This window comes from Varanus komodoensis, unplaced genomic scaffold (genome assembly GCF_004798865.1).
Source record: "Varanus komodoensis strain SLA01 unplaced genomic scaffold, ASM479886v1 scaffold60, whole genome shotgun sequence".
Lineage (NCBI taxonomy): Eukaryota > Metazoa > Chordata > Lepidosauria > Squamata > Varanidae > Varanus > Varanus komodoensis.
In genome coordinates this window covers 3995267-4012127 of record NW_025336223.1, presented here as the reverse complement: position 1 = coordinate 4012127, position 16861 = coordinate 3995267, and the positions used below count along the sequence as shown (strand labels likewise).

Sequence of the window (16861 nt, the reverse complement as noted above, 5' to 3'; positions counted from 1 at the left end):
CGTTATGTTCACATGACTCCAGTCCCCGTCAGCAGCCTGGCAGCTCTATTTTGAACCAATTGAAGTATCCGGACCGTCTTCAAGGGTAGCCCCACGTAGAGCGCGTTACAGAAGTCAAGGCGGGAAGTCACCAGCGCGTGTGTCACTGTCACCAGGCAGTCGTACTCCAGGTAGGGGCGCAGCTGATGAATCAGCCGAAGCTGAAGGAAAGCGCTCCTTGCCACTGCTGTCACCTGAGCTTCCGGCGAAAGCTCTGGGTCGAGGAGCACTCCCAGGCTTGTAGGCTTACATGTCTAGAGGGCACCCAGTTGAGAAAGGCTTTCCTACCCTCATTGCTGCTGGACCTCTTCCACCCTGGTACCCAAGCCTATTCATCTCATGAGAAGTCAGAACTTACTCTTTTTGCCCTTGCTTGATGAACTGTCGTAATCACTTGACTCAATCTGTTTCTCTTTCAAGTCAGCCTCAAAGCGGGCAAGATCTGTGTCCAACCGCCGAATATGCTTATCTACCTGCAAACAAGAGAAGGCAAAGAAAATGGTAACAGAAAATCCCCACAAGAACAGGAGGAATTCAGGCAGGCCAAGATTGAAGAATTCTCATAAAATTCAGAAATTTATAAACAAAATTCTAGCTTTTTTTCATGAATGGGAAAAACACCCATCAATCCCATCTCATCAGGTTCCTGAATCCCTCCTTGCTGTGTCTCATACCATCTCATATGTCTGCATAGCCAGCTGTACTTTATCATCCCCAAACTCTTTGCACTTCCCATATGCTTCTTGGATTTGCTTGAGAAGTCCCAGTTTTTCCTCTGAAGACAGTGTCCGTGCATTGCTGATGTATTCAGTGGCCAATTTATCAATCTCTGATTTAAGGTCTGAAACAAAAGGTAAAGCAAAGTATTATAATAAATGCTACTGACATGATTATCAGAGTCAAACCAAAAGGATCATGAAGGGCAATGGCAATGATCACCAAAGTGTGGCAAAACCACACCACAGTCAATTTGAATCAGCTGAAGTCTTACTCTTGGTTTTACCTTCAACTCACCTTCTGTTCGTTGATCAAGGTCTCGCATAAGCTGGAAGTTTCTCTGCAGTTCAAATGGCAAATTTTCAATGCCTAGAGAAAGAGGGAGAAACAGAGAAGATCACCAGCCATGTAGGATCTTGCCCATGTTATCTTTTTTCCTGTATCATCATTCATGCTTTCCACTGTATGGTCAATATTAATGCCATACTGACTGAGTAACCACAGAAATAATTTCCTACAATTCAATTATTGTGGGATTAAAGATAAAAAGTGCTGGCTCACACATTTGGTGGCAGCAAATATATTTTTCCACCAACTATACACTCAACAAGGTACCCCAAGCAAGCTGTGCTTTCTTGACTAACATATCTGCATGATAAATGTATTTAGCATAATAAAATTACATTAGAAATACACCTCAGATACCTATTACATATGAAGTGCCTACTAAGTATACTTCACAACCCCCTTTCTCATTTCTGCACACATTTCACCAAACAAATCACGATATTGTGGGTTATATTTTTAAACACAAGCTAGAATATGCATACACTTGCACTGGAGTGTACTGAACTATTTTAATTAGCCTAACCCTAAGTCAAATTGCAGAGTAGAGGTAGAGATTTACAAACATTCTGGTAGCCCTAAAAATGCTCAATTTAAGATAAGTTTTATTAAAGACAGTATTAAACAATACGTTACTAAAGTCCTCTATTTCCACAATACTCCTTCTCTCCCACAAAAGAGAGGCAAGGTGAATACATGTGATAAAACTAAATATATTATGTACATTGCTAGATATAGTATTTTACATTACACAAGTTTTAAGAGACACAAACCTTATTACCTGAAGCACGCTTGACAGAAAAGAAAGGTGGGAATGGTAATACACAGGTGTTTGCAAGCACACATACAGATACAGACGACACAGGGCCTTGACTAGCTGCAGCGCCTGATACGAACAATCGCGTCAAACCCAGGTTTGTAGCTCTATTATAACGTATGAATTGGCCCACGAAAGAGAAACACACGCGCTCCTCCCCTCGCACGACCCACAACTACGCCAGAGAGAGGCGACTGCTGGTTATTATAGCTTCTCGTGAAAAGAGCAACACCGCCCGCATCCCGCGCCCGGTCTTACTATCCAAATAGTGTTCCAAGTACATCCCCGCCGCCATGTTGGGTTGCAGCCAAGCCGACCGACTCCTCTTCTTCCACAGACCCGCCCACCCTGGCATCACTTCCGCCCTTAATAGAACAACTTCCCGCTGCCGACAACGGCTTTTTCACCGCGTTCGAAATCACTTCCGCCCGGTTTTTGTTTCGCCGCTGGGGGAAATGAGACTGTGGATCGGTGCGGAGATGCTACCAATATAGGAGGGAGTTTACTGTCCTCCTCCAGTGGAGGGATGTAAAACCGAGAAAGTGCAGGTAGTGACCGTGTTTTCTAATTTCTTTAATTTGGACTAGTTTACTTTCGTTTTTAAAAGAAAAGGCCACCTTCAAAAATAGTACTTCGAGCATGTTACAAAGAACAGAGTTCTTTGATTCTGTTCTCTGTTCTGAAGGAAGAGGTATTTTGCATATGCTCAGAGGCATTCTGCTTAAGGAACCAACATTTCTGAAAATAAAAGGGGAAAGTAATGAGAGGCTGTGCAGGAAGCCATACGTTTGTGTTGAGTGATCAAGTAAAATAGTACTTTTCTCCGCTTGTGAGACGTATATCCTGCCTTTCCACTAAAATACTGCTCCATGTAACTAACAATAACGAAACATAAACATATAATTAAATATAAAAATGCGTCACTTAAGGACAAATTAAAAAAAGAGAGAAATAGCACTTACCAGTTCAAACTTACTTAAATACCCATGGTTTTGCCTGTTGGCAGAAAGACGACAAAGACGGAGCTACCCTGGCTTTACGTGTTTTAGAGCTCCAGAGTCCAGGAGAAGCTACTGCGAAAGGTTCCTCCTGTATGCCTTCTATTTAAGGATATTTCAGGTTGACTTCAGCTTCAGTGCACCCAGGGAAAGTTTATGGCATGCAGATCACTGCTTTGTTAGAATTTTTAAAAAGGTACTCAAAAATAGTATAGTATAGATAGGGGGTGATGTGAAAGAGTGCAATTGTGACTGTGGGCAGCCACTACCAATGGCAGAAGTAGAGATCTGTGCTCAATGTATAAGCAGGCTGATCTGGTGGAAGGAAGCATTCTACGTTCTTGGACAGAACTGTATGCCCTGTATTGGCAGCGGGCGACATAGGTCTGGAGAGCTGGAATGTCTTCTGCTCCTGACATACCCCTCTATAGTTTCAGGGAGAGGTATTTCCCACTTTACAGGACACATCCCTCCCCCACTTCCAGGATATAGACATAAAGACGCAAGAAAAGCTGTGCTGGATCAGACCATGTAGTCCAGCATTCTGCTACCCAGTGGCAAAGATCCCACAAGCAGGGTAAGAGCACAACAGCACCTTCTAGCCTGAGTTCCCAAGCAAAGGGTGTATACAGCCTAGTACTGCCTCTGCTACCAGAAGTAGCATGTAGCCATCCTGACCAGTAGCCAGTGATAGCCTTCTCCTCTCAATCCCCCTTTAAAGCCATCCAAATTGATGGCAGTCGCTGCATGTTATGGAAATAAAATCATATTTAAAGTTCAGCTATGTCAGGGGTCCCAAACTTTTTCTAAAGGGGGCCAGTTGACAGGTGCCAGCGGTGGGCGCGGGCCGCCAAGGCGGTACTGGTGGGGGAGGCGGGGGCCGGTGAGGGGGCAGGGCACACGCCTGCACGCAAGGCGGGGAGGGGGGGCACATGGGGGTGAGGTGCCAGCGTGCTTGTGAGGAGATCAAGTCCAAAACGACCTCCTCATGAGCAAACCGCCACCGGGTGCGTGCACGGCGAAGCGTCGGCTTGCTTGCGAGGAGATCATTTTCTCCGATTGAGTCCAAAATGATCTCCCTGCGAGCAAGCTGCCGCCTGGTGGCGAGGCACCGGCTTGCTCATGAGGAGATTGTTTTCTCTGAGCTAGTCTAAAATGACCTCCTCGTGAGCAAGCCAAATGCCCTCCCGTGCGCCTGGCAAGTGCAAAACCTGTGGGGCGGGCCAATTAAATGGGCATGGCAGGCTCAATCTGGCCGGTGGGCCTTCGTTTGAGGACCCATGAACTATGCACTGAGTGAAGAAGTACTTCCTTTCATCTGTCTTGAATCTCCCACCAGTCAGCTTCATGAGATGACCCTGGCATCTAGTATTACAGGAGAGGAAGAAAATTGTCTCTCCACTTTCTCCACACCATGCATAAAAATGATATCTCCCTTTACTCGCCATGTTTCAGAGGCAATCAATCAGCCTTTCTTCATAAACCAAGCCCTCGATCATTTTCACTGCCCTGTCCTGTTTAACTGTACAACATCTTTTTAATGTACAGCAACCAGAACTATACACACTATTCTAAATGTGCGTTTACCATAGATTTGTATAAGGGTAGCATGATACTGGCAGCTTTATTTTCAGTTCCTTTCCTAGTTATGTCTAATTCAGAGCAGCTGCACACTGGGCCAACATTCTCACTGGACTGTCCACCACAATCCCAAGATCCCTTTCTGGCTTAGTCACTGCTAGCTCAGATTTCTGTCACCTTATACCTGAAGTTGGGATTTTTCTGTTCAAGGTACATTATTTTACACTTGCTTATATCGAGATGCTCTTATATTATTCATGTCATTATTCCTCCTTCATGCATTCAAAAGCCACTAATCATTTTCCTTGCAAAGCGTTCTTTATTGACCAAAAAGTACAAAATGCCCAGAACGAATCTGTGAACATGCATACGGCAGTTTGTTGAACCCGATCTAGTAATCACCTCCAAGAATTCTCCTTATGAGCATGCCTGGGCTCCACCCTTTCAGAGCGGCCTTCTCAAAGCCAGCACATCTCCTCCCTGCATGCTCATCCTTTAATTCTGCTGCCCTCCTTTGCTGATGCCACATCATGCAGTCAAGAGCTGGCACTGTCTGGTCTGTGTCTGAGAAATTCCCCTTCTCCAGGTCCCCTTCTGCCCGCTTGGTTATTCCTAGGAATTGCCTATCACTTGGGGAGTCTGGCCTTCAGAGAAGCATCTCTGTTTCTCTCATCTCAGAGTTTTGGCTTGACCCACATTCCCGGACTTCCACTGGTTCTGCTTCATATTCTGATTCTTTTCAAGCCAACAGTCCTCGAAAAGAGTACCCAAAGTAGCCTCGTTCCTCATTCCAACAGTTACACTTGCATTTGCCATTTGATGCCTCTCCTTCCAGTTTGTGGGTATTCTTTTGGATTTCCCCACAATCTCTATTTGTTTTAACTATCCTAAATAACTTGGTAATATCATCAAGGTTGGTTAACTCACAGTTCACTTTTAATTCCAGATCATTTATGAATAAGTGGAGAAACACTGGACTCAGTATGGATCCCTATGGTACCCCACTGTTACATCCCTCAATGGGAAGCATTTACCATTAATTCCTACTCTCTGCTTTCTGGTCCTTTACTAGTTACTGATATGTAAAAAGAGTTGCCCTCTTATTCCATGACTGCTAAGTTGGCCTCAGGAGTCTTGGGTCAGGGATGTCAAAAGCCTTTTGGATGTCTAAGCCAACAGTGTCCAGAGGATCACTCTTGGCTACATGTTTATTGACATTCTCAAAAAATTCTAAAAGATGAGTGAGACAGAATGTACCTTCACAGAAGCAATGTAGATTATTTCTTAGCAGGGGTTGTTTTTTCTCCAATAATGGCTTTCAATCAATTCACCTGCAACAGACATCAAGCTACCTGGCATATCATTTTCTAGGTTTCTCCTGGATCCCTTTTTTAAAAAATGGGGTGATGTTGGCCATTCTTCAGTCCTCTGGTGTATTGATCTTGTGGACATGTCACCTATTTTTGTAAGAAGTCAGCAATTTTATATTTGAGTTCTTTGAGAGCTGTAGGGTGGATACCATCTGGGTCCTTTGATTTTTAATTTTCAGTTTGTCAGTAAGGTTGAGCATGTTATCTTTTGTAACCACTATTAGTCTTAGACCCTCAGACTGAATAGATCAGTTCAGGTGCAAGTATCTGTCCTGTATCCCCTGCAGTGAAGACAGATGAACAATATGCATTCAGCTTCTCCACTCTCTCTTTGTCCTCCTTGAGTACTCCTTTATTCCATTATAATCAAGTGGTCCAACTGTCTCCCTATCTGGTCATCTCCTGGTATATCAAACAATTTTTATGGGCTTTGATGTTGTTCATGGTATGTGCCTTAAAATGCTCTTTTGTGTGCCTCATTGTCTGCTTACATCTCCTTTGTGCAAGTCCATGCTCCCTTTTGTTTTCCTCATTTGTGCAGGACTTGTTTTCTGAAGAAGACTTCTATTCTCTATTAGCTCCCTTGACACTGCTTGTTAACCATCCTGGTGACCTCTTGACTTCCCTTTCAACTTCCTTTCACTAGTCCCCTCATGCTAGAGAAGCTTGCTTGCTTGCTTGCGTCCAGCCGGCTTTTCGTTTTTCTGTCTTTCTTATTATTTTTGGAGGCAAAAGTGGCTGTGCTGGCCCTCTCTGGCAACCCTTCACTTAAATGGATAGTAATCTCATCATGTTATGGTCACCATTTCCAACTGGCTTAACAACATTTACATCCCACAGTAGGTCCTGGACAAGCCTACCGAGGGCACAGTCACTTAGAACACTGAGAAATTTAACCTCTTTGTCAGAACTGGAACATGCTGTCAACATGTGCCCGAGGCTTTTTGCGAATGGGGCGGCATATAAATGTTCCAAACAAACAAACAAACAAACAAACATGGAGGTAGTGGAAGTCACCCATTATTACATTACCTCCTTGTTTCAAGGTCTCCCTGATTTCATTTTCCAGCACAAGATCACCCTGAGCAATGTAACCTATAGGACAATTACATGCTCCTAAGACTAAATTAATTTTGGAGCCAAGTATTGTCTGTGCCTTTCTCATTTTCAAGTCTGCAGGACTCTATGTCCTCTTTGATGTACAGAGCAAAATCACTCAAGTTTGCCCTTCCCTATCATTCTCAGTTTATATCCAGAGATAACCGTAGCCCACTGGTTCTCTCCATTCTACAGGTTTCTGTAATGCCCTGTCTGTCTAGATTCTCTTTTAAAAGTAGGCACTCCATACGCTCCTTGAATTTTTAACTTCCTTAGCTGATACTTCAGCATTTCATGCAACCAGGAAGTGTGCTGGTCGCACAATTTTAAAAAAGTGCTTTTAAAAATTCAGCACTTTTAAAAAGTCTTAATTTAAAAGTATATATATTTCTCCAAATTGATAGGCTCTTAACCATCCAGTTTGTTCTCAGTGGGAGTGCCAATAAAATTAAGCAGTGTATTCTCCATCCCAACTGTGTTCCTGTCTGTTCCGGGTGTCAGGTAGCTATTCCCTTCAAATGGGGCATTCTGCTTCTCTTCAGACTCAGAACTGCATCGGGCTTTTTTGTCCTCTAAGATTTTTAAAGTTGAGGTTCCCATGAGCAGCCTGGTAACTTCCCACTTATTTCTTAATGAATCCATTCTGCCTACAGTCCTGTTGGTGCTCGCCATTGGAGCACTATTAGCAGCCACAATATAGTGTGCATAAAGCCCATGTGTTTCATAGATACCATTTCGGCAATTCATGAATGGCCATTCAGTATTTCTTTTTAACTGGAAATCTTCAGCTCTTAGTTCATACTCATGGTCAGTAAAACACATCAGTTGTCAACTAAAATAACTGCTGAGAGCAGGCATATATATGATTATAACCCCTGTGGCTAATGTGGTGCTGCATGAGTCCAGCAGAGTAGTTTTTAAAATAAGCATTTCCAAGTAACAACACATCCTTTCCTGTGCTAAACTGGCGCTGTGTCATGTGAGCTCATCCCAGAAGTCAGGCTAAGCAGTTTGTAAGGTTGTATGGACAGCTTCTGACTAACAGTGGTAACCATCTGGGGCCAGAGCGCAGGACTTTTCTCAATAGCATTTAAGAAGTTAAACTTTTACTGCTGCAGCAGCAGTAAGCCTTTAGACCTCCACTGTGGTGGAGCTCACTTTGGGCAAGCCAGTTGCTCGGGGAAACAAATGCCAAGTCACAAATCTAAGAGTGGCCATTTCACATGTTTGTCTCCATACTTGTCATTTCCAGTGATGAAGGAAATGCTCATCACTCAGCAGGGCTGAATTGGTTTTATGCCTGTTTGCCTGGCCTTGTTTCCCACAGAGAATTCTGAAAACTGCTGTTTCGTGAGGATGCAGAGAATTCTTCATAGAACTGCAGTTCTCTGGATGTGAGTGAAAACTGTTAAACCAGTTTAAGCCTCGGGGGAAGATGCACCCTACAAGGTACTCTGACTGTGACAGTGAGCTTGTCTACATAAGATGGACAATCCGGTGCTTAACCGAAGCTGCTTTTTCTGCTTTCTTTGTGTCCTTCACATGAGGTCTGCCCTTCCCCTACCCCTGGTGAGGCTTCTCCTCTCTGCCTTTCTCTATGCTCCTATATATATTACACAATGCAAGGTGACACTGTGAATTGTGAAATTTTATTTGGCTTCTGTAGTGTATAAGAGTGGTGTCTGAGAAAACACCAGACATCCTCACTGGGATGACGGGTGCGTGCGTGAAGGGATGACGGGTGCGTGCAGGGTGACGGGCTCGATCGCAGTCGCGTTGTGGGGGCGATGGCCAGGCTCGTGCTGGAGGTTGGGGGGTGGATGGCCGTGATCTTTGTTGTTCTTTGTCACTTTGCTTCACATTTTTCTGATTTAAAAAAATAGTTACAGAACAGATTAACCTTATTTACATTGAACCTTATGGGGAAATTTAACTTGGCTCACAATCATTTTGGGTCATGAAAAGAGTCCAGGAACAGATTAAGTTTGTGCGTCCAGGTACCACTGTATTATGCTGGTCCTCCATCAGCTGCATTGGCTTCCTGTTCCAGTTTGGACCCAATTCAAAGTGTCCAAGTGATATATAAAGCCCTAAACAGCTTGAGACTAGGGTACATGAGGGAGCGCCTTTCTCCATATATTCCTGCCTGTCCAATTAGATCCTCTCTGGAAGTCCTCCTCCGTGTTTCCTAGGGAGATCAAATGGGAAAGGGCTAGTGCCTAGACTCTGGAATTCACTCCCCAGAGATATCTGTCTTGCGCTTATTCTCCTTTCTTTTAGACATCACATGAAAACTTTTTTTTATTTAAACAAGTATTTGATTAATTTTATGTAATACTTGTATACTTTTATGGATTTTTAAATTAATTTAATTTTGTGTTAGTATGTTTTATTTGAGGTGTTAGCTATTTTACTGTTTTATCTTATCTGATAACTGTTTTATTGTAATCAATGTATGTATTTATGCTCTAGCACTGTAGGCTGCCCAGAGAACCTTCAGGTTATGGGACAGCATAGAAATGGAATTAAATACATAATAAAATACATAATAATTTATACTTCCTATTCCTCCCACATCAGTGGTTCATACAGACTTTTTCATCTAGGAGATGTGCATCCTATTTCTCTTTGGAAACCTCCACATTTTCTGGGGGAAATGATAAGAAGCAAAAACTTTTATTTTTGGATGAGAAGGAAATGCCAGATATTAGGAAGCATATTGAATAAGTTCTTTCACTCTTTATGTCAATGCCACATGCAAAGCTCCTCCCGAAAAAGGTACCTGTGGATTATTTAGAGCACTTTTATCCCATTGATGAGAGGGTCAAACATGGTAGTTATTGAAAGTTCTTGTATATTATACAATTTTGAACAACTTTACAAATAATGTCCCATTTTTACAAACATTTTTAGTAAAACATGAGCAATGCTAAGCGTAGCATGAAGTAGTACCACACAACAAAACAAAGCAAAACTTACCAGATGCACAAGTCATGAATTTTAAGACAGGAGAGAGGACAAAAACAGGAGGACAAATACAGGCATACAACATTTTCTGTTTTTGTTTTTTTCATAGTGCCAAATAAATTAGACTGTAGTACTCACAGGATACTTTCTACACTCCCACCTCTCAAGTATGAGTGAAAAGCTCAGGTAGACCAGGGTCTCCAGAAGACCTGAGACCCTGTTCTGCTTAGGATCACAGAAGGCACAGATCTTTCAAAGTGTCGGAGGCTGTGGGAAGCTAGATGCATATCACTCCATCTTGAGATCTTCAACAGTGTAGAGGCAGATGGGAGAGTCGCTAATGAGATGGCCTCACAGGTAGGTTTGGCTGCAGGGTTGGATGGAGTGGGAGCCTCTAGATACCGCTGTCTCTCTGAGATGAAGAATGCTCGAACAAGAGAGGCACAGTAGGAGTATCCTGTTTGGAAGCCCCTGTCCTCTGCCACTGCAGGTAGAAAGAGCACATGCAAAGCACTTTCAGAAATCTTAGGAAAAGAGAACTCCCATCATGCATCCCTCTAACATGCCTAAACTGGATTTGTTTGCTTTCCCAAATTTCTAGCATCTCCTGTTTTGGTTCAAAGCAGGACACACTGGGGGTAGTTGATGGGCAGAACTGGAGGAAGGAGAATACTGGGAGGAGTGAAGCAGGCCCCAGTAGCTCGAGCAAGTTCAAGAAAATGGAAGCCAGAGAAGGTCATAGGAAGACTTGGGTGTGTGCCTCAATTTCATGGAAATCCAAAACACACACACAGGATGAGATACCTCCTTTCCCAAGGGAAGTCTGCCTGGTACCCAGCCTACTATCCTTCTGGTGTAGGCTAAGGCTTTATTGTTCTCCCAGACTTAACATTTTTTAGTATTTTTGTGCTTTATTATCCTAGCCCCTGCAACATAGAATTGTATATGCCATGCTGGCATGTCTATTAATTTTGTATTCTGACTATTTGTATTTTACCATTATTGTAAAACATCTATGACTTATTTTATGTGGCATTTAATAAATAAAGACCACACAATTCAGCTTTCTGACTATCATAGAGTACATCCCAACATAATTTGAAGAGGGAGGGGGCTATAAAAGCACACCATATTTTAAGGAGACATGCAACCTTCCCTTTAGAGTTGGGCTTGTCAGTCTGCCTGCAGATAATGTGCATACAAAGCTGATGGACTCATCATTATGTTGTGACAACCCCAATTTCAGATTATAAACCTGCCAACAGATGAGTCTGATGTTGCAGCTACCAGTTCACAAATGTTTATAGGTATACAATATTGTGGTCTCCCAACATCGACTGGGGCACCATAGGGTAGATTGGAATCCCAGCCAGGATCTTGGAAATGCTTTCTGAAGTCATAACTGGGATTCCAGTCCTAGAGGGGCGCTCTCTGCCAGTATGGTTCTTCCCACTGCAGGTGGGCTCCAAAGATGGAAGATGCTGTTTAGAACTGGAACAAGAGGGAGGTGTTCCAGGCACTGGAGATGGGAGGAGCAAAGATCTCACACTCCAAGGAGGGGCCCCAGCCTTCCTCCTTGCAAAGAGCAAAGCAATATTGAGATGGCTGAAACGGGCTGTCTGGGTGCTTTGAGGAGTGCTGGGACGATCCTAGCCTTCATGTTCTTCTCACCTTCCATGGGATCCTCTGAGTTCAGAGGGTCACAGGGGGCTATATAGAATGGTACTCTGAACTAATTAATGTTTAAAAATATCACAGAGTTATGTGTTGTTTTTGGTACAAGAGACTAACACAGAATGTTAGTCTACTGGAAAAATATTTTTAAAAGTATGGACAGTGCCTGCTGAAATTCAGGCACCAGGCTTCTGCTTCTGGATTCTCCGAGAGGTTAGGATCTCACTTTTTTACATATTCCTTTGGCAGTTATTCTCTGGCTTTTAAATATGTTGCATTGCATAACCACTAGATGACACTGCAGTATAGCAGAATTAAACAAATACATGGGCAGTTTCCTCCCACCATTCCAGGAAATGCTAGAGTTTTCTCTTTAGAATCCCTACCCCACTATACTTCCTGCAAGGAAGGGGAGACACCCTAGTGGGTGAGGACATCATCCACCTGGAAACTCCTGTGGAAGAGGAATCTCAAGCACATAATAAGTGTTTCATGAAGAAAAGCTCTCTGTGACTGGTTCAAAGGCAGCCTCTTGTGACCTTTGTGACTGAGTGGAGGCTGAAACCTGGACCTCAGAAGTCCCCATCATTGCATGACTTTGCTATGACATCCAGTAATGCAATCCATTCCTAGCTATCGCCCTCACCTGCTACCTGCAGCATCTGTATCCGCCGCACAGTCATTTCCAGGAGTGCTGCCTTGTCCATGCGAGAATGAGGAAGAGGCTAAAGAGGGGAACAAAAGTAGTACATCGGTTTGGCCTGGATCCAACCTGTGTGCCTGTGAATGCTTGTATATAGAGGGAAGGGGGAATCACAAACAGCAGCAACAAGAAATGTTCTCAGTGAACAGAGACTGTTGACATCCAGTGAGCACTGGGGCATGTCTGTGTTGTAAAATTACACAAGTTTACAAATGGATTTCACACGTCCCCAGCAGGTGGCACTATAAGTCCTCTGTGAAGAGGCTAGGCATCCTTGATAAGAAACTAGCTCACCCACAAAACTGCAATTCCTAGGATTCTTGGAGGAAGCCATTATAGTTGAACCAAGCGGTGCAGATGTCTCCGGTACCGCAGAATGAAGCAGGGCTATTTTTTGGCAAGTGTGTGCATGAACACTAAGCTCTTTGAGTATTAGCCAACAATTCTCAGAAGGTAGGATTGCAGACTACAGTGCTGGAGCGTGTTTCCTAGCTCTTTATCAAGTGACCACTGAGGATGTTCATTGATAAATACTGATTAGGGAAAGGGGGGAACCCTATACAGAACACAGTGGCAATCACAAAGTGGGAAACTGCCATGTTGGATCAAATTACTGGTTTGGGTGCATTTCAGCTCCTTTTGAAAACCTCCATCAAGGATCATGGGATTTAATCCAAACCAGTGGAATGGAAACTGCTTGTGGAATAGTTTTTCCCACCCCACTCTCTGCAGCAAATTGTGCTTCCAATAACTGAGGGACCCACCAATGAAGAGTTGGAAAGCATGTGGGGGATTACAAGAGAGAGGAGAGCAAGGGGAAGGCCTACCATGTACTGTTGGATATGTACGTAAAAACCAGACATGCAACTCAATAAGAAAAAGGTTGACTGTGCTGGAAATCATAGTTTGTATTGTAGTTCTTCCTCCAAAACTGTAATCAGGCTGCTGAGAGGGAGTAGAAGCAAATGGCAGGTGAGTCTTCCTACCTTCCTTATTCACTATGTGCTCACACACCTGATAGGGTGAAGGATGGAGCCAAGAGATACAGAGAGATTTTTGTTCTGCCCATCAGCCTCTTGGGATCTACCTTTTAATGTACAGGCAGCTGTCTCTTAGCACTGTACTCAACAAAGTTAGTTGTCTCTAGGCCTGAAAAGATTAACATCCTCTTGTGTAGCTGCTGGCTGGCCGAATAGGGAAGCTTGTACCAGTATCTGTTGAACTGTTGCAGCTCCCACAAAAGCAGGGCCAATGCTAGGTGCCAAAAAGAAAAAAAGATCCAGGGCTCAGGCCTACAGGACAATGCACAACATGTGTCTTTAAAGCACCCTGCCTCCCAAGGACACCCCTATGTGTAAAAGGGAATCTATGGACAGGGGAGAGAAGGATGTTTGATTTCACAAAAACCTCTCATCCCAAATGGAAGGCAGCATCATGGTGCTGGGGTGCCACCAAGGTCCTTACCTTGTTTCCCTGGTTGGTGTCACCTAGCAAGAGAACCTTCAGCTGATTCAGAGAGCGGGCAATTCGATCCCTTCGCTTCTTCTCCATCAGTGGTTTGATAATCTGCATGTGAAAAAATTCTTGATTAATAGAAGAATTGGCTGGGAAGCTGTTCATCATGTTGGACAAGAACAATGGGAAAAGAGAACAGGGGGATAGCTAAACAGGCTTGTGCCTGACTCAGGAAGTCCAAGTGTCATTCCATGTTGGCCCCTGCGAATTGATATGGAGCATAATCCAGTGGGAGGTTCTCTTGAGAAACCCCCCCACCCACCCTCTGAAATGATCAGGATGGCCTTGTCCTTGCACAACTTCTGTTCATTTCAGTGGCGGTTGCACAGGTGAACATCCCATGGGCTTGTGCCTCCTGGGTCACAACTCTCTGTCTCCCATTCTGCAGTCCATAATAGTTCCCCAAACTTACTGCTTATTGCAGTGCATCACTGCAACTGTAAGGCCACCTCTACAGTAAACCAGCCAAATAGGAGATGTATCACACCAAAAACGAAGAACCGGTGAAACAATTTGGACAAGTACCCTATTGCTGAATGACTGCATCTTTGTAGCCTGTATAGATAAAGTAATATCAAACTGTTTAGATGCTATTCATCTTCACCAGTGCACTTATCTCAGCTTACTGCTCATTACACCTCTCTGGCCAAACCACCCTAGCCCCTTTCCCCCCACTCCTATTACCAGCAGTAGTGGGTTTTTTAAAATAATACTACATGTACCTTTTTGTACACCAGACGTTTGGGCTGTTCCAGATGAGACTTCCTGCAGCTCCCTGCCCTTGGTGCTGGTGTCCCGGTCAGCAGAGTTTTGCTGCCCACTCTCTGAAGGCTCATTGTCTTGTTCTCCAAGTATATTTTCAAATTTCCCTCCTTCTGTCCCTCCTCCTCTAATTTATAGGACACCCCGGTACAGCTGTCACTTCATCAGCAAATCCTTCCCCCCAAGATGGGCAGCCAATGAACAGCTGCGGGGCGCTTTCCGTGGGAGGCGTGTGACTGTGTGCAAGAGGCTGCCCTGGGCTCCAACCAGCAGTGGAGGAGGGGGCCAGGAGGGAATTTCAAAAGGGGTCTCTCGGCTGGCCAGCTGCTCCTTTGGGGTGGGGGATAAAGAGGCAAGGAAGAGCCTGGGGCAGGGTGAATAGGGAGAGGGACCCGGGAGAGGAGCCTATTGAGATGGAAATGAGATTAGACCCAGACAGCTGGCCTGAGTGCGTCTGTCTTCAGGAAGGAGTGTGTGTGTTGTGTGTTGTGTCTGCACTTCGGATTTCAAATGTCAACACAGCTCTATGGGCAATACAGAGCCCCCAGCCTTCCACCAAGCTTTGAAGGGTTGCCAAGGCAATGTAAGGCAGCCCGCTGCGGGGGGGGGGGGGAATTAGGAGCTAGAAAAAGTGCTTCCTCCCCCATCTTCTTTTCTCAATAGCAGGAGATACACAGCTGAGCAAACTGGCCCAAAAGGCAAAATCTCTCACTCAGCCACTGTTTTATAAAATGATGAAGAAGATAGCCATTGTCTCACACGACTCCTACAAAGAGAGTAACTATAGAATTCCTAGAGTTTGCTTTTTAGAGTAGCTCATTGAAAGCCCCTGAGCCTGGTCCCCCCCCCCCCCCCCCTCCCTAGACTTAAAGCTTAAAGACTTAAAGCTCTCTGGCTCAGGCTTTAAAGAACTGTTGCCAGTTAGATTAAGCAGTTGTGGGATGAACAAACCAACAGTTTGACTCAGTGTAAGGATATGATGTATGTTGAGTCTACTTTTTTTAATTAGCTGAGGCAAAGGATCTGTTAGAAAATGGAGGGAGACTGGTGGAAAGCAGTAGAAATTGAGCCTTACCATGAAGCTGTTTTGTGGCTACTGTGAGTGAAACAGCAAAAGGGAGCGAATGCCAAGGAATCTCTGGGTACAAAGGGGCGTAGACTTGGCTGGCTGATGGGGGTCAAGTAGGCTCATGCCCCCTAAGGAAAGGCCCCTGGACAGTTCTGTATTGCCCACATTCACAAAAAGATGAATAATTCCAGCCCCTCGGCTCTTCCTACAAATATGTACTACTCAGTAGATTGGAGCTGCAGATTTCATCAGTACCATGTGCTGCACTCCCCATGGGGGCTGCTGAGCTGGCCACAAAGCAGGGCCTGGGTGCAGCAGCTACTTATGTTCCCTGTTAGCCTCACCACATCTCATGGCAGAGGGTGCCGGTGTTAACTGCTTGCTGTCTGAAGAAACGCTTCATTGCATCTGTGCTGAATTGGTCACCGTTTGATGACCTTGGGCTCTGGTGTTAGAGCCCAAGCCATGCATAAGCACCCATCCATCATGTCTGCTCTTACTTTTTCTCCTTAACTTGAATAACTGCAGTACTTTCCGCTCGAAAATAGCTGCGTTGAGGTGCAGTGACCACCTCAGTACTGTACACAGTATTCCAGGTATGGACACACCATCCATTTGTACAGAGGCAGTATGCTATTGGCAGTTTTATTTTCCATCGATTCCCAAGACAGAATTTGCTTTGAGGCCTTGCTGAAAAAGCTCCTCTCCACCTGCTAGCCGGTGCATTTGTTTGTCCCACACTAGCTTTTGAAGTGCCTGTATTAGTGAACTGACCTCAGTGAGTTCTGTAATTAACAGCAGATTTTTCTCATCTCGCAGGGGCACCTGGCTTTGGGGGGATTTTGTTACAGAATAACAAAATTCTGTAATGATACTGAATTAGTAGTTCAGTATCAAAATGATAGTGAACTAATGATACTGAGTCAAAATGATACTGAGTTGGTAGTTACATGAAAAGAAGCTAATACACTTTATTCACATACTATGCACTGAACTAAAGGACACCTCAAATTCTGCCCAAAAGGAGCAAACTAGCAGAGACAGGTGTCATTTAAAAATATATATTTTTATGTGGGGGATGGGGACGGGGACTCAAAGGTTGTTTTTGAATCATATAAAATGGGATTTTAATTTCATTTTAAATAATTAAACATTATTTTAAATAATTTAATTATTTATTATTTAAATAATTTAATTATTTATTAT

General features: G+C 44.0%; 2 protein-coding genes and 1 long non-coding RNA gene across 3 annotated transcripts in view; 1 reads left to right on the top strand and 2 right to left on the bottom strand.

Annotated features, from left to right (window-relative positions):
* Positions 1–2247, bottom strand: part of ING4 (inhibitor of growth family member 4) — an 8562-nt gene extending 6315 nt beyond the window's left edge. Inside the window, exons 1-4 of the mRNA XM_044449739.1 lie at positions 2177–2247; positions 1054–1125; positions 714–880; positions 398–512 (exon numbers count right to left, since the gene is read on the bottom strand). Of these exons, the coding sequence (XP_044305674.1) occupies positions 398–512; positions 714–880; positions 1054–1125; positions 2177–2213 (391 nt within the window). The 5' untranslated portion in view covers positions 2214–2247. The remainder of the gene's footprint in view (positions 1–397; positions 513–713; positions 881–1053; positions 1126–2176) is intronic.
* Positions 2248–2346: 99 nt separating this feature from the next.
* On the top strand, positions 2347–8595 carry LOC123033269. Its single transcript, XR_006416590.1, has 2 exons — positions 2347–2466; positions 8293–8595. It is a non-coding gene; the product is annotated as an uncharacterized LOC123033269 (long non-coding RNA).
* A 1453-nt stretch (positions 8596–10048) lies between these two features.
* LOC123033267 (transcription factor HES-7.1-B-like) lies at positions 10049–13993 on the bottom strand. The gene is made up of 3 exons (XM_044449792.1): positions 13774–13993; positions 12253–12331; positions 10049–10416 (listed from the first exon to the last, which is right to left on the bottom strand). The coding sequence occupies exons 1-3, from the start codon at positions 13930–13932 to the stop codon at positions 10115–10117; spliced, it is 540 nt and encodes a 179-aa protein (XP_044305727.1). The 5' UTR covers positions 13933–13993; the 3' UTR covers positions 10049–10114.
* Positions 13994–16861: the final 2868 nt, after the last annotated feature.

Excerpts from the sequence above, each read along its gene's own strand:
- LOC123033267 (XM_044449792.1), bottom strand. The coding sequence starts at position 13,932 with ATGATGAACAGCTTCCCAGCCAATTCTTCTATTAATCAAGAATTTTTT. Across the intron at positions 12,332-13,773 it reads ACACCAACCAGGGAAACAAG|CCTCTTCCTCATTCTCGCAT; the intron begins GTAAGGACCTTG and ends TCCCCTCTTTAG. Across the intron at positions 10,417-12,252 it reads ACAGATGCTGCAGGTAGCAG|TGGCAGAGGACAGGGGCTTC; the intron begins GTGAGGGCGATA and ends TTCTACCTGCAG.